At 31.1% G+C, this 18,389-nt stretch overlaps 2 protein-coding genes across 2 annotated transcripts; both read right to left on the reverse strand.

Moving 5' to 3' along the window:
* Positions 1-870: 870 nt before the first annotated feature.
* LOC137811930 (LL-diaminopimelate aminotransferase, chloroplastic) lies at positions 871-7,225 on the reverse strand. Its single transcript, XM_068613790.1, has 10 exons — positions 6,922-7,225; positions 6,676-6,746; positions 6,190-6,257; positions 5,284-5,400; positions 4,841-4,903; positions 4,126-4,230; positions 3,872-3,922; positions 2,629-2,949; positions 1,694-1,900; positions 871-1,377 (listed from the first exon to the last, which is right to left on the reverse strand). The coding sequence occupies exons 1-10, from the start codon at positions 6,999-7,001 to the stop codon at positions 1,084-1,086; spliced, it is 1,377 nt and encodes a 458-aa protein (XP_068469891.1). The 5' UTR covers positions 7,002-7,225; the 3' UTR covers positions 871-1,083.
* A 4,016-nt stretch (positions 7,226-11,241) lies between these two features.
* On the reverse strand, positions 11,242-16,965 carry LOC137811931 (DUF21 domain-containing protein At2g14520-like). The gene is made up of 11 exons (XM_068613791.1): positions 16,457-16,965; positions 15,413-15,489; positions 15,252-15,335; positions 14,255-14,368; positions 14,047-14,133; positions 13,667-13,806; positions 13,488-13,575; positions 12,224-12,297; positions 12,009-12,133; positions 11,656-11,921; positions 11,242-11,533 (listed from the first exon to the last, which is right to left on the reverse strand). Exons 1-11 carry the CDS (start codon positions 16,632-16,634, stop codon positions 11,489-11,491), a joined length of 1,278 nt encoding a protein of 425 aa, XP_068469892.1. The 5' UTR covers positions 16,635-16,965; the 3' UTR covers positions 11,242-11,488.
* Between the last annotated feature and the right edge of the window lie 1,424 nt (positions 16,966-18,389).

Raw genomic sequence — 18,389 nt, forward strand, 5'->3', positions numbered from 1 at the left:
TCAATATGTTTAAAGAAACTTATACTATGATAAAAAAAAAATAGATATATTTACAAGATATCTTCAATTTGAACAAATCTATTTAGGAAAAGATAGAGTTTAAATATATATAAAAAAAAACAAGGTGAAATAGAGTTATTTCAATAGGGACTACTTTATACTACAACTCCACTAACCAGTGAAACTACAAATAAACTATATCATTCAAATCACAATAAGACATTTAGTATGAATTTTGTTATCTTGAACAAGTTTCCGTCTATCATAAACAATCCATCAAACCATCTATCATGAACAATCTATCACCTATAACAAAAGTTATAGATGCTTAGAAAATCTACTACATACTACTATTATACAAAACATTATTAAATCATTCATGTCACAAATAATAAATATTCAGTCTAAATTTTGTTTTATTATGCAATTAACAAGTCTGATTATACTGTCTATCTATTATATACACATGTTATCTATTATATACACATGTTATAGACGTCTGATTATACTGTCTATCTATTATATACACATGTTATAGACGGTTAGAGAATCTACTAAATATTACAATCATAGAAACATTGTTTAAAAATACAAGATACATATCAACAATTCAATTTATTTATTTTCATCAAAACATAAACTCTAAATAATTTTCTAGTCATCAATTCATCTAATGGTGCATAGACCATCTAGTTGGTCAAAAGACGGTCTAGATAGATCGTCTAGGTCTCAACAATATCTTTTATTTAAACGTATCTTAGAACACATTTACAAACTAATGATTCATAGACCGTTTAGGGACTTTTCAGACTATCTAACATATCGTCCGATAACCTTTCTAACGGAAAATTATCTGCCAAGTTAAAACGGTTGAGTTTGAAATCTTTCATAGAAACATAACTCTAACACCTTCCAAAAAGAGTGCTAGCGAAAGATACAGGGAAAACAGTAACAAAATACATGGTCTCAATTGTCACTGTCTTTACATCTTAATCTAGATTCCAAGGAAAACCAATTATTTAAAGACAGGCCTAGCTTCAGTCCAAGAGATTACAACTTTTGAAACCAAGAGATATTCTAAATTCAGTTGTATAGCTGCTTGAACCTTCTGCATGCCTCCAAGACGTTTTCCCTGTGACCAAAGGCACTAACCCTGACAAAACCTTCACCACCGGGTCCAAAACCACTACCAGGAGTTGTAACCACATGAGTCTTCTCAAGAATCTCTGCGAATACATCCCATGAGCTTTGGCCAGGGAAATGAACCCACACATATGGTGCATCTTTCCCTCCATAGACTTTAAACCCAAGAGAATCAAATGTCTCCATAATTATGTTGGTGTTTTCTTTGTAGAATCCAATAACACCTCGCATAGCCTGCATTCAAATGCAAAAAGCAACCCTATTACGCGACTTCTTTAAAATATACATCAATTAAAGAGAACCACCTTAGCCACAAATTGCACACCTCCACGACAAAGGCTAGTAATAAAGTTAGTAGCTGAAAAAGTTGGAGCAATAGAATGACATAATAATAGAAGCTGAGAAGCATCAAAGGAGCATGAGATGTTGGGTGGACCTTGATGTATGGGAGTGATGGGAGAAGGGAGCAGGATGAAGATAGGCATTTTAAACAATATGTACAGAAATTGTCTGTTTTAGAAAACTTTAGAAGCAAAACAAAATAACTGACCTTAAGACCTTCTGGTGAAAGACAAGCCAAACCACCTGCCTGGGAAATATTTGATGCACCATTGAAACAAGTGGATACAATTCGGTTGAAGTCCCTGGCAACAGGAAATCCATCAGAAAACAGCAACTGCTTTGGAATCGCAGTCCAACCTAATCGGACTCCAGTGAACCCAGCATACTTGCTAAATGATGAAGTTTCAATGGCAACCTGCAATTGTCAGTAAGATGTTACGGATATTGATATGCAACAGAAATTCATGGTATTATTCTGAGACATCAAAAGAAGATTCTTTGTTGATTTATAAATTTTTGGCCGTATTTTTTATTTATAAAAAACTTGACCAGTAATCCCCTTGGTATATCAAATAAGAATCATCCAAAATATATAGTTTATACTGTAAATAAAAGTAGAAATCATTTGCAAAAGTAAATACACATGTATGGCTACCAAAATATTCAGTGGCCAGCAAATAGCACACTCAAATATTGTTTGAATAAACTAGTTAATAGAGCAAGTAAAATAACTCGACTGTGACATCTTCTATACCAAACGAAGGATGTTCCAAAACTAAAAAAAGAAAAACAGAAAAATTAATTAAAGTTCTCCCATAAATTAAAGTGTGCTGTAACTTTTATAGAAATTCTCTTATCTTACTTTCTGAAAATTGAGATGCATAAGTCAAATTTAACTCATGAAAAAAGGCTGCTTAATTTTACTTTTTGTATTCGTCTTTCATAAGTGTTTATCATAATAGAACTGTAACAATATTGTAGGGAAATGAGCAATAACGTCCTCCTAGATATACCACAGTGCAAGCGAATAGATTCATCATTTAGGTCAAACTAAATAAACCCCGTACCCAAAACATGAGATTTTCTTGAAGTAAACAACAAATTATCAGACTTTAAACATCAAATTATAAGTGACAGACTGACCTCCTTGGCTCCAGGAATTTCAAAGATGGAACGTGGGTTGTCACCAGAAATATACATTGCATAAGCTGAATCATGGATTACTATAGAACCGTTGTCCTTAGCATACTTAACTAGTTGGGTCAGTTGTTCCCTTGTTGCTGCAGCACCAGTAGGATTGTTTGGCGAACAAAAAAATATGATGTCTGGTCGAGAAATTGAAGATAAATCAGGGAAGAAACCATTTTCCGGACTACACCTCATGTATTCAATGTTTGCAAACTTCTCAACATCCTTCTGGTAGAGGCCAGTCTGGCCCATAATTACACTTGAGTCTACATAGGCCTGCAAATAAAAGTTCCACTATTTACAGAGAACAAATACTAGAGAAAGGGCTAGAAATTTGAACAGAATAAAACTGGTGTTCCATCACTTCCTTGTTTTCTATATATTATTCCATTCATAATTTTACATCTAATTCATTTTCAAAAGAATTCAATATTGTGTTGCATAATTCTACATAGTAAACTGATTGTCTATAAACATTTTTCAACCAATGTTTCAACACAGTTTACTATAAAAGATCATATTTAGCTCAGCTTATATATAGAAATTGTGACTTCTCCTTACCAGTTTCCTGAAAAAAGGATTTTGAAAAAAATGATCATTTTTAAAAAATAATCAGTTATCAAACATGGGCTAAGCCCACATGAACAAAACACCAATTCCCTGCAGCTTTATTTATTGTAACTTGAAAAAATGGAGTAACAATCAAACATTCCAACAAAAAAGGAATAAGTCAAAAGCTCTCATTAGTGTATAATAATCACAATTATTTAGATATGCAGTTGCGTAAAGGTTAGTCTTGCTCTACTAAAATTTGTGTAGCAAAAGTCTGGGTTACAATCTTCTCATTCCGGCGAACTATCAAATGAACTAGCAATTAGCTCTTTATCAGATAAAGGGACAACAATGTCCAGTATAGTAAGATAGTTAATTATATATGTTAATAATTTCAAAACGTAGAAAAATATGAATCAAAGATGAAACATTAATCAAAGACATTAATTGGTGATTTATACATGTCTACGTATGTTCGGTGCCCTTCTTTCCTAAGTAATAGACAAACTTCTAAGTCAAGGTTTGGTAACTACATTGAAGAGCATTTCTTGAAAAAATAAAATCATTCTTCCAAGAAACTGGTTGATTCTTCATAGAGCAAAACGGAAGTGTAATGGTTTTAACCAATCACATAAATATGAATTACCGGGTATGAAGGGTCTTGTACAGCCAATTTTACATTTGAACCGAAGACAATCTGTCAAAAAATGAAAATAGAAGAATATTTAGTTATTGGTTGTAGAAGATACCCAATTAACATGTCACAAAATTAAAATAGAAGAACATTTTAAATTGAATCAGAATATGTAGTCCAGGTAAAGAGCAAGATAGGCAGAAAAGACAATTTAAGAAGGATATCATATATTTTAAGAAATAAAAACAAAGAAAAGACAAATGAACCTGGAGACGAGATATATCACACTTTGCTCCATCTGATACAAATATATCATCCTCTTCTATGCCAAGATCGCTGTAAAATGTTGAAGCAATTGCACTTCTTAATGGCTGCATAGATTAGAGATGTCTTTATCTAATCAAATTCCCCCAAGAGTAAACATTAACATCAATTGCAAGGATTGAACTTAGGCACCTCACAACCCTAAATACAAAGAAAACATTTTATATGCAATCACAAAGTAGCTGTTTTCTTATCATCCATCCCAATTCTCAGAGTTTTCAAAGATAACATAAATTAAAAGAACAAAACATAAAATAATGAATGGTACATGACATAAAAAGCTACAACTATCCATCCTCTAAACATGAGCCAATGTGGCCAAATTTCTGACCCAAATTTATCACAAGGCTCAAGGCATAACTTCTTCCAGTAAAACCTCTTGAATATAGTGCACAACAGGCACACATAAGATGAAAATACCATTTTTTCTTCCTGAAACAGTTCAAGGACCAAGAAAAGAAAGGAATCCACATGTAGAATTGATACCATAAAGTAATTGTAAACCCAAAAAAACAGCACAGGTAGGTCTAGAAACCATTAACAAGGGAGGAAAACTGTATAACCGGCATTCACTTTTAATGAGTTCGGAAAGTAGACCATGGAAGGACCAAAAATCGAAAATGGAAAAACCCTCCTTAAGATGTCAAAACAACATACCTTTTCACCTTGTTCAGCTCCATACCCACTATATCCTTCAATAGTTGACAATGCTTGTGATCTCTGAACAAAAGGGAAATTACAACATTTTCAAGTATTTAAATGGAAATCGGTGAAACACGGGTATTATTCAATTTAGTAAAGCATTATGCATGATTAACACTTCTATGATTAAAAAAAATATACCTACAAAATATTACTTATTTATGATAGAGAAAAGATAAACTGAAACAAATATAACTAGACATGAAAGGAATTATAAAGATGACAAAATTAAAGCTACTTAAAAAAATATATGATACATGGTACTTTAATAAAATTCATCATTAATCATAGAGCTCCAACCTCAAGGGAAAATGGTAATTACTTAAGAAAAAAAGTGTCAAATATCCAATGTCCTAAAATTAAAGATAATATCAGCTTTGTTCACACCAAAGTTCTACCTTTGACAGTGCATCAGATATGACTTCAGGAATAGGTTCGGTAGTGTCACCAATTCCAAGGCTTATAACTTTAGCATCAGGGTACTTCAGCAAGTGTGCAGACCTTCTTCTAGCAATCTGTGGTCAGTGACATGAAAAGCAGAAACGTAGTCACTGTTAAAGAATTAATCAATGTTTGAGTGCGTGAACGAAAGAAAGAAAGATATACAAATTCATTAATCATTACATAATTGTATACAAATAAAAAAGAAGAAAGAATAAGAAAAGGAATACATATTTTTCTAATTCTTATTTATCCGTTTGAGGTAGAATGTACAAGCAAATTTCAAGAGCAAAACAGTGCTTCGGCATCTCACTTCACAAAATTAATCAGTCTTTCCTTCAAAAATTATATGATTAGATGTTGACGAAAGGCATCTATTGTCAGGGTTATATTCATGTCTCCAAAAGAGCATCGATTCTGATTAAATAAAATGACTTAAATTTTCTAGAGAAAACATAAAAGAGGAGGTTGGTTATGAAAAATGCAGTGGTTAAAATGTTCCAAAGTTAACATTAATTTACGCAATAACTTGTTATTTCACTATAAAAGACATGCAATCCTTCATCTTGATTATTCAATTATGGGAACCTGCATAATACAATCCAACGTACTTCAACAAACGAATGGCTCTTCATCTTGATTATTCCAGTTTCGAGCAACAAAAGCCATTTCCCTCGAGAGGAATTAGAAACAAATATTTGAAGTACAATTATAATTTCAAAACATAGCATCCGGGGGGAGCATGCGTGGTGAATGAAAACAACTATACACCGAGCGATAACCAAACTAAGAGTTTGGTTTCTAAATGACATAACTGAGGAAGAACTGTAACAAAACCAGAAAGGTCCAGTAGCATTGCATACCTCAGGAAATAGATAGCCAGCTTGAAGTTTCCCCATATTTGGATTGCGAGTGACCCTTGTCTTGTACCCTTAGCGAAAAAAGGAAGACATATAAATGTTATCTCACTCAATCGTATCTTTAATATTTAGTCAACACACTACTATGCTCTTTTCAAAACTATACCACTATAACAACCCTTCCAACATACACACTACTATACAACTAAGGAAATGGCCAGCCAGAATTTGAATTCATAAACTTGTCAACTACAGCATTGTAAAAAGAAACCACTAAACAGAGGTATGCACCCCATTATAGCATTGCCCAATCACAAGAAGAACCAAAAAATTTAAAGAGAAATATGTAGACACTTCCACATCAAGATTACTCCGTTAACACCAATCATTGCTCCATAGTTCTCTTTCTCTCACTAAGTGTCAACTAGTATGGCCATATCCAGGCATCATTTCTTAATTCTAAATAGAAAAGAGAAGTTTTCAAGGTACCGGTCTCAGCCTCGGGTGTCGCAATGCATTTGCAAATGCCCACGCTCTTCACAGGCAATGAAACGTGTCCCCTGCAGCAGCCAAATGAACCCCCACAAATAAAATTCAACACTTTTAATCATAAAGTGAAGAAAGATGCACTTTCGAATCAACCCAGAAAAAAAACCATTTGTGGGTAGGATCCAATTTTTCTTGCGAACAAAAGTGACAAAAAGGAACAAGGTGAGGTGAAGTGAAATTAAATACCTAGAATTGAAGGAAGAGGGAGCTAAGAAAGCAGAAGAAGTAGAAGAGAGTGAAGTAGCGAGGTTTTGGGTTATAGACATTGTTAGATTGAGGTGGAGAGAGTGCGTCGATCAAACTACAGAGCTGCGGCGTTCAGTGTTTGTGACGAGGAAGGGTATGCTGCTTCTGCTATCAACCCTATAAAAATATTAATTCTCAGTTCAAAAAAATTTAATCTTAATTTTGTGAGTTTTGGCTTAAGATCAAAACATGGTGTGATGTTTCTGATTAATCTAAAAAGAAGCATGCCTCATGGGAATAAGACTCTTTATATTCTATGAACTAATATAGTTTTATAATAATTGTGTGAATAATATGCTTATGTAGAAATTATTTATATTTAAATTTGGATAACTTTATTAAGTTATAATTCCTAAAACATGGATTTTATTTATTTAAATCTTTTAAAACTAAGTTTTAATTTCTCCAATAAATTCTGTTTTTTCTATTCTTTTAATTTTAAAATGCTCCACTTTTTTTGTCTCTAATTATATAGTATTTTATAAAATGATTAAAATTGAACTTTTAGATGTTTTAAAAATGCTAAAACATATTCTATTATATTCTAGTTGTAAGTTAAATGTCAATTATATAACCAATTTAAACTGATTCTTAGACACTTGTGATAAATGATTGTAAAATTTAATAAGAATGTTGAATTGCAAATACAAATTTATTTTTATTTGGAGTTTATAATTTATACGGTAGATTTTTTTCATATTAATAATTTCTTACTAAAATCATTTGTTTGATTTTATCTATTATATTTTGTTAACAAACTTATTAATTTGTGGCCTTTTACTTCTAATATTTTTGTGTTTAGTTTTATTTTTTAAATTGTTTATTAAATCAATTTTATGTTATAATAAAAACTATATTTTTTCTTTAACTTATCAATGATTTAAAATAAATAAATTATTATTTGGCTAAAAAGTAAATTAATTTTTAATTAACTTATTTATTACAAGAGAATAACAATACAATGTTTTCAAGCTCCAAATGAGGAAAGATAAGCAAATTGAGTAATTAGTAAAGGAGCTCAATTATGAAATGTCTGTAATCTATTCTTAAATTCAACTCACAATGTATTTAATGCAAAACAATAATGTATTATGCATTGGCCACAAGAGATTACACAACATGAAATAGAAAAAAGTTATCAAGAAAACAATTTGGTAAAGTCTTTAGGTATTGAGTAGAAAAAAATTACACATAAAAGAGAATATATTCATCATAAGCTCATCTTCCTTCAAGTAAATATTTTTTTTTATAAATTTTATAAATATATTTTTACAACTTAAAATTTACAATTAAGAGTGATATTAAAAAAATACTTGTCTTTAACAACTAATAATATAGTTAGACAAGTTTTATTAAAAATATGATGTAATCTTACGAGATAAACTTATATAAAGTATTTATGTTTTTTTATTTAATGTGATAATAGATAATGAAGAATATACATAAGGAGGTAAGGATGTTGTTGGATATATTTATTTATTTTTTGCATTAATTGACTTGTACTTCCCACACTTTATCCTTTTCCTTTATTTTTATTTTCATTATCGAAATAAGAAAAAAATGTATGGTTAATCATCAAGCTTCCCTCACATGATGCCTTGATCATCATAATTGCATTTTGTGATGTTGAAAATAACAAAGTTGTGAGCATGAAGAGTAGCACTTCTTCAATAACTCTTACACATAAATTTATAAATTTTGGATGTGTAGAAAATGTTAATAGTGGTGACTCTTATATATAAGTTTTGGACGTGTAAAAAATGTTAATAATAACGTACCACGTCCAAAACTTATATATATTTAAGAGTTACAGCGATGAAATATGTAAAATTAATTATATAAATTATAATTATTTGATATTATAAAAAACTTTGAATTTTTAATTTTTTTTTGTGATTTAATTATACAGTATTTTGTTATCTGGTGTTACATGTTCACTCTAATCTAGACCACTGCACCTAATTCTTCATTCTATTCGCAAATAATTTTACTAATAAAAAAAACAATTACAAATTTATTATCATTATCATTTCTAGCATATATAATGAATACATAAAATTATTTTTATCTATCTACTAATATCTATATGAGATTAAGCACCAAATATACAGTGTCTCTCCACATCAAATAAAAAATAAAATATAGCAATAAAATTAAAGGAAAGATAGGTAGATGAATTGGTTGGAGTAATCCCATTGGAAGCTTAGTGTAGGTCTTGACTTGTTGATAGTAGTGCACGCAGCTACAGAATCCTTAACAGCTTTTCACATATGGCCTGGAGACATTGCACTGTTATCTTCAATGGGTATTCTATGAAACTCTTATATCTATTATATAAACAATGAATAATAGACTGTCCCTAAATTAACAAGAGTTTTTATGATAATAAATATAGTTAAATATTAAATTAGTTATTTCGTATTACGATATCTTTCTTGATGTATTAGTGTGCTAATATATCTATTAAAAAAGAATAAATAAATACGTGTCCAATACAAAACCTTCTACCAATTAATAAAGAACCCGATTGTCTAAAAAATATGTATTTAATGATTATATGTGTCTAAAGATTATATACATATAGTGATAATATTGATTTCGCTAAAAACAATTTGTTTACCTTTGTATAAAAACAACCATTAATAGTTAATGGTTTTTTAATGATTATTTGTCTTGTCTGGTTACGTCTTATTTAAAAAAAATGACGTCAATTGAATGAGAGCACTTACCACACTGTGTAAAAAAAAAATATATAAATATGATCTCGTAATATTATGTATTATACATTGTTTTAAATTTTATGTAATAGAAGTATAAAAAGGAAACACGAAGTTGCATAAGATGATGTAAACATAACAGTCAAATTAAACTAAGTAATTTTACAGAATTAGATTGAAGAAGAACATTATCATAATTAGAAATTATAGAGGGTGAGAAAGTGCTGATTTCTGGTGTTTGTAGAACCAAATGATGGAAGAGTAATAGCTACAGACAAAATATCTAAAGCTAGCTACAAAAATAACCAATTAGTGCCAATCTCATTCAGTATTCAGGTATATAACGTAATCCTTTCATACCAATCATTCTTCTTTTCAAAAATGGAATAACCCAAAATTCCATGTGATTCTCTTGGACAATTTTATTTTATTTTTCTAAATAGGTATTTCATATATTTCACTAAACAAAGTCCTTGGAGATGGTTGGGTTTTCTAGTAACTCGCGTGGGTCAATTTCTAAATAATGTTTTGTTTAAATATAAAATAAATAATTTATTAGAGTAGAATTAAGTAGAAAATAAAGAAGTGATAAAAAAGAAAGAAAATTAAATAGAAATAATAAAAATGTATAAAATTCTTCATTTTTTAAAGTATTTTCTCTCTGTCCCTCTGAACATTCACAGAGTTTAATTTAATTACAAGCTTATATTTATTATTCAACCTGGTATTTTAGTGGTCCCTGGTGAATAGGTTAGGTCACCGACTGTTTTTAAAATTTTAAGATTTAAAATCTAACGCACCATAAAAATCTCACTGTTAATATGGTGAATGTCCAAAAGGATCAAATGTCCGAAGTACAACTATCGAGCAGAAAGAACTAAAAATAGAATAAGTAAATTCAGTTTAAATATTTTCTTAAAAATAATAAAGCCAACAATTGGGCTAGGACAATGTAAGGTAAAATTAGAAAAAAAATAAAAGGCAATTGCTTTTGAATCAAGAAATGAAAATCCAAAATTTCAAAATTGAAAATAATACAGATCAGAAGAAATTATTGTGTTCCAAATATAAAAATCTAGAAACAGAAAATCAAAAATCCCATTCCATATAAAAAAATTCAGAATTAAAAATAATACATTTCAAAAAAATTTATCCCAAAAAATTATTGTGTTCCGGAAAAAATTTATCCGAAAAAAATTTATCCGATGTAACTCATTTTTTTAAAGATATTTTTGTCTTTTCCCTGTAATTGGGTGCAGGAAGCAATTGCCAAAATAAAATCAAAGACGTTTCTAGACCCAAACCATGTTTTTAATACAGGGTTGTTCTTGAAGTACATATTCTGAATTGTTAATTTCCGAATAGCTAGAGAATATTTTTTTCAACTGAAGTAGCCAAGTTATCCTTATTTGAAGTATAAAATAGTTACAGAATTTATCTTTTATGAAATTCTGTGCATCCTAAATGCCAATACTCTTACGTAATGCGCATGCAACCCATACAAGTTGCTATCAATTAATCAAAAAAGAAAGGAAAACATAGATTCACACAAAAACACACCATGATTTGCTGGCATGCTTCATTGCGATAAAGACCCGCACGCACGTCGAAAAAAGGTTCGGTGTATTAACAGCTGTCTGGTCCCAACATTTCGTCCACGATAATGGCTTACACGTTCCAATCACCACTCACTTCTCTATACAGCAGCTCTCACCCTAAACCGAATTATCTAGTTAAAATCTATAAGATCCAAACAAGAATATGAACATGGTTTTATGGAGAAGCCACTGTCACGAGTCTTCAAAATGATGATCTGTCTCATCAAAGATCTCCTCCTACACACAAATTTTGACACCAGTAAATCTCTCTACAAGTATATTAGTTATTTATTTTATCTACCATGTTTCATGAGGGATGGGAACAGAATTGTTCAGAATGATCATTTGTAGTTCAATACCTGTAGAAGTTCTTCAATAACATCTTCCATTGTAATAATTCCGACAGCTTCTTCTTCTTCGGGGAGCTTAGGAAGGGGACTTCCATCTATCTCCAAAATATCCGAGTACATATTTTTTGACCATTTTCTGCTCCGAGAACCAGCCCTATTTGACATGTTTGTATTTGGGAAGCTTTTCCACTTATGGAGTGGCAACTTGGGTTTCAAAATTTTCTCCTTGGGAGGCTTTTCATCATCGATATCCACCTTCACATCTCTCACCGAGTCTATTTTAGAGTCGTGAGGCACACAGCATTTGTTAAGAGAGAAAAGTTCAGTTTCAAATTTTTAAACTGTTTATAGCGTGATTTTACCGTCTGCATTATTTTGGGAAGATTGTTCCTCCATCTTGTCACACCGTCTCACAACAACTGCCATGTGGCTATGGCCCTTCTGGAATTCATTTAAAATGTCATAAAGTGGCATACTTTCTGGAACCCTGTCAATACATGTAAGGTCACGTAATTAAGCACAATATAAAACCAACGTGTCTTCGTCCATTAAACTGGTAAATCATATATAAGATTACCTTGGAATCCTGCGTATAGTTACACTCTTCACGGATGCATCATCTTCTGGATGAACAGTCAATAAATTCTTCACCTAAAATTAAGCAGCGTGCATTCAGAAAACATAAGGTGGTATATGTATACAATCACAAAAATAGAGGATTGAGAAAACATCGATTGTGAGCAAGCAGTAGAAAAAAAGATTAATAATGCAAAGGAATCATAATCTCATCATACAAAGTTTACTCATAAAAAGCAAAAAACAAAATCACAGAAAACAAAATCTCGCAGCAGCTGGAATTCATGTTAACAGTGAAGGAAGCATCAACCTCAATGAATATCAATCCTGTTTAGGAGATACCCACCACTAATATCACAACTGAGTTATAACTAATAATGTCTTGTAAACCACACAAAAAGTGACAGATCGCTGATGTTTTGATCCCCCTGAATGTTTGTGTTACAGAATGGTCACCAGATGAATCTCTGGCATTTTGCTAAGTAGTCAGGCTTAAAAAGTGACACGTATCCTCTCATTCATTACATCAAATTTAACATGCAACATTTAAGCTAATAGTTTACCACCCAATGAAGTACTAAGCTTGTTTCATAACCAATGTGCAGCAAGCACTACAACTGATAGTTGGCTTACACGATTAACTCGTGAATAACCCACCATTAACTCGTGAATAACCACCATTAACTCATGAATAACCGAAATATCACATGACCTTCTGAATACTACCTTGTGACAGATAAATTAAGTGCTGAGCTTGTTTTCATATTAAGTGAAATCATAGAATTGTATTTTATTGCGCATCTCAAATACCCAAACTAAACATGTTTTTCATTCCTAACTGGCATTCATTGTCATTGCCATTCATTTTGGACAATTGAACCAAGAATGAATCAGATGAACCAAATGTAACTATAGAAACAGATTAGATGCTCTGGGGATACTACATAAGAAAATAGGTCACATTCTCATTTCCAAGGTTACAACTGTTTGCAAAATAATTCAGTTCTTATCAAGTAAATGCTCAATACCCAAGTGATGGTTTTGTGTTTCACATGGAGGCTGACCTTCAAGTTCATAGCAAAAAGTAAAATTTCAAGAAAGTGATTCCTGAGGATCTTTAGAAAGATAGCTTTGATCAAACAGTCAAGAACAATTGACTTTTGTAATAATCCTCTGGATGTGGTTTTTAAAGCACTTCATCTAATTCTAATGAAAAAAGGATGTTCAACATTATGGTTTAAAGAAGAAAAAATAAAACACTTTACCAGTATAAGTCCTATAATGTTTGTAGACTGCTCATAGAAGACTGGGACTCTGCTATGCCCTTTCTCCAATATTTCATTCATCAGTTCCCTATTTAATAATAGGCATTTAATTATTTGAATAAAATTTGGACAAAATACAAAAGCTACCTTTAGTTCATAAAATGTAGAATACACCTTACCTATCAAGCTTTGAATTAATATCAACAGCAAATGTATCAGCTATAGGAGTCATAGCATCACTGGCTGTCTTCTCGCTGAGTTCAAGTGCCCCAGCAATGATAGTTGTTTCATCATGTGTCAGTTCCCCACCTTTTCCAGCCTAATACAATTGAACAATATCAACAAACACACAAAAAGCATGAATGTTAAACCGTGGGATTCCAAATAACCAGAAAAGTAGATAAGATAGCCCTTGGTGACAGTTCACACAAATTACATATTTTGATTGAAAAAGAAACGCTAGAAAAGAGAAATATACTTATGAAACACATAACTCAGATTCGGCAGAGCAAATTAAAACAAGAACATTAAAGAGACCTCTCATTGCTCTGATACAGACCTCATTACCATGCAAATTTACAAGTGTCTTCAACTCAGCTCTACGGAATAAGGCCTCATGTCGATGGCCTAGCAAAAAGTCCAACAACTGGAAAACCATATACATGCAAAAAAACCCAATAAGGAAATGGAAATAAGGACAAAACAAATTAAATTTGCTGCATGTTTACTCAAAATAGAAGAAATAAAAAATCTTCAAATTTTGTCACCTTACTAATTGGAAAGGCAACCGGAAAGCACACACATACAAGCACCCGGACAAAGGGAGCCACTGATGCACCAATAGCCAAACCATACCGAGAACAAACTGATTGGGGTATAATCTTCACACGAGTAGACATACATCAGAGCACTTACACAGATTGAAAGTTAATATATTCATATCAAATAGTAGACAAATAAATATCTACCACACATGCATCAATCCAATGGGTTAGAACCACCATACAGAGGACCCTACTAAGGTTATCGGTAAATGAGCAAACTTAACAAATACTAATGATTGAAATTAATTTACTTATAGATAAATCAGGATTTAAGTCAAATTTCTCCCTTCCATATTCAGTGTTTGATGCATAATTGAAACTCAAATTGGATCTATTAGCATCATTTCAATTCCTAATCTACCATTTAAATTCAATGTAGCCTGAAGTCTCCTTCTTAGTCCTCTATGACTATGTCAAAAGGAATGTACCTGTACCACTAAGATCAAAGTGAAAAGGACGAGAGATGCTTTTAGAGTATGTTTGTAATAAGTTTTGGTAGAATTAATTTTGAAAGAGTTAGTGTAAAAAAGAATTACAATTGAAAGAACATATTAGTGTTTGGGAAAAGTGAGTTTAAAAGTATTGTTTTTGTATGAACAGATAAAGCAAAGCCACTTTTAGTAATAAGCTTTCTGAAATACATATTAAATTTAATATATATATATATATAGTATTATGTCTTGGTGTATTATAAAGATTAAAGTTATATTCGCTACATACTGATAGTGGAATGAAAAACTACTGTTTCAATTAGATTTGATTCTAGTGGATCGAATATGTCTTCTACAAATGGAAAAAAATGCAAAACCAAGCAAATCGGATTCTTCGCAACCAGATTTTTATTTATTGCTGCATTGTTCCAACCTCTAAACAAATAGGCACTTAATCTGATACATGCAGGTATTCTGCTTTAAAACATACAGTTACAGAACGTTCTTACCTCACCGAACAAAAGAATTAATGTCACCGAAATAAGGATAGCACCCCACGCAGTAACAAGACCGTCGAGAAAAATAGGAAGTGTCTGAAAAAAAAGAACAACAATTTATAATATGAAATCCTTGTGACAAATTAGAGACCAGTATATGACTGCGGTTGTACCTCCATGGCTGCAGCATTGCAAATTAGCAGTGTACAAAGCAATAAATGTTGGTTTTTGACAACTGGTAATATCTTCGCTGTAATTACAGAAACAAAACGCCAATTCAAAAAAGTAGAGAATCATTAACTAACTGCATACTTTACAGAACAGAAAAAAATCAAGCAATCACGTTCTTCCCGTTTCTACCATGCCAAAAGTCCCTTCATTAATGGAAACATTCAGCTAACCATTTTCTTTATCCTTGAAATCTAGATAACATGCCTTATGATTTTATTGTTAGGATATATTTACACAACTTTTTTCACAAGGTCTTCAGGATTTAAAGAAGAAAATAAATTCTTCCAAATTAAAATTAATTTATATGTAAGTTAAATCAAAAATAAAAATGCAGAGAAATTATACAAAGAGATTCTTATGAACAAACTTTAATTTACTCATCTCACTTTTCATATTTTTTTTCTGCTGAAATTCCTTGTAAAGAAATTTATCTTATCAGACCTTACTCAAAAACTCCCAAATTAGGTTTTAAGAAAGACACCGTGATTTCAGCTGCAATTTTACAATTTCCTCAACCGGAAAGCGACAGTAATGGTATCATTTGTAGTTTCTACAGAATCAAGAACCGCACGAAGGAAACCACGACAAGTTTTTAAAACCACGCTCCCAAATGTCTCAAGAACGGAATTTTAATCAACAACTGCACTTAAATTCTTTACTTTAATTGTAATTCATGCGACCAAATGAATCATTACAGGGAGTTAGTTACCTAGACGGATCATTTTCAACTGTAAACAAACTCAGCACAAGAAAGTCGGAAACAATTTTTTCTGTCTTTTTATTACTGTTAAAACAATAATAGAAAGTTCCGCAAACAAAATCAGATGCAAATTTCCTTCTGTACGATTCCTGGAACAAATTTGCTGACTCGGTGCACAAGTTTCAGCTTGAAACACGAGTGCCGTGATTATTGAAATTACGAAAGAAGAGAGAGGGACAGAGAGAGAGAGAGAGATGAAGAAATTAGTTTGCAATATGATACATACCAGCGTGACTGCGATCTTGAGGAGTACCAGACTTAGCGAGGACCTCGAGATCAACAAGGCTGAGGGACATGAGGCCCAAAGTGAGGCCCGACATGAGGCCCGCGAACAGAACCAGCAGAACGATCACGAGTATGTGAACGAAGAACTCCGACGTGCAGCATGCGTACTCCACCGCCATTCACCTCTTTCTCTCTGTTAGACTTGTTGTTCGAGTATTAGCAACAATCAGAGGAAAAATGTTCTCCACAGAGCTCCACCATCTCCATTGTTTCGGTAGATGAGATGAAAAACCAAGAAGCACGTGCACTTGTGTGAATTTAAAGGTGAACATGACGGTGGCTTTACTTTTTTTTAATTAAACGTTAAAGGCTTAAAAATACTTAATTTAAATTATTTATTATTATTATATATTAATCAGTAATTAAAACTTATTTAATACTGTGATAAACCGTAAAAAAAGCGAAAGAAGAAAAAAAAAAGACCCTATCTCTCTCTCCCATTCTCTTCTCTCATTTCTCTTTTCATTTTCTCTTTTCATATACCCAAATTTCTCTTTTTATACCCAGATTTTCAAATATAATAAATTTATTTTTAAGCTAAAGATCTCTTATTCTTTATTTTTTTTCTATGATTTAGCCATCAATATTAGTAAAACCAGTTGAAAAAAATGTTTCTCTTAACTTAATTAGGTTCATACTAAAATTTGGTAATGTTTGGATAATTTTCTTTAGGTTCCTAAATTTTGCAGTGATTATCCTGTTTGAGGTAGAGTTTCCATCTAAATAAAGAATTTTAGGTAAGAGAAACTAACTTTAATTTTTTAATAGTACCACAGGCTAAAAAATCTAAATGTAGAGGGGACGTGGTCCCAATATTCATTTTATCAGTAATGTTGTTTGTTTATTATATTGTTTAAACTGGTAAAAATATTAGATGGTTTAGTATTTTTAAGTGTTGTTTTTTTTTATGTTAAATAGGATTTGAAATGTTGTGAATTGCGTTTTTAATGATATTGTATAATGAAAATGATATGAAATTGAATTCATACATTTGGGATAATGGGATAATATATGAACTGATATTTGTTGATGTATTAAGTATTGATGTTTATGTGGTAACAGATATCTCCGAGCTTAACTGATTATCTAAGTCAAATAAACTACGACATCAAGTGATGGTGAGAAGCTGATGAAAAAGTTCATGTTGCATGGATTGTATTGAACTTACCCTAATTTTTTCTTCGATTCGCTAGTAATCTTTGAATTAGGTGTTAGTTTCTGATAGAACTTAAAAAAATTTAAAATATTGTTTTAAAACTTATATTATAAATATTTATATTTGTATAAATTATAATAATGTATTAAAAATATTTTAAAAAAAATTAAACTACGTAAAATTTATATTTATATTGTAGTAATTAAATGTATTTATGGAATATTCTAAGTTTATCCTGCGTAAACCTTATAAAGAAAAGTTGAGACGAACAATTGATGGGAATGGCAGTTGAGTTCTAATGCGTCCAAAAACCATGACAGCATCGCAAATCTTGTGGTTGATAATTTGTTTTTTACAATATAAAATGTTCTTTAATTTTACTACTCTTTATTCAAAATCTTGTTTAATTATATTTAATGAAACCTATTTTTTTTAAGTAAATACAATTAAAAGTGTTTTTTTTTCTCATTTTATGAATTTTGATGTGTTTTTCGTAATTTATAATACAGATATTTTTTTAAATTGGGATTTTTAGGACATTAGTTAGCAAATTTTATTTACTCATTTTACCACTCAACCATTATTATTTGGTAACTTTACCATCTTGGACACTTTTTACACATTTCATCATAAATTTTCAAATTTTACAAATTTTATAGAATGGTATAACATGTAAAAAAAAGTCACCGTATATTTTTCTATTATTAATTTGTAAAAG

Source organism: Phaseolus vulgaris, chromosome 2 (assembly GCF_000499845.2).
Source record: "Phaseolus vulgaris cultivar G19833 chromosome 2, P. vulgaris v2.0, whole genome shotgun sequence".
NCBI classification, from domain to species: domain Eukaryota; kingdom Viridiplantae; phylum Streptophyta; class Magnoliopsida; order Fabales; family Fabaceae; genus Phaseolus; species Phaseolus vulgaris.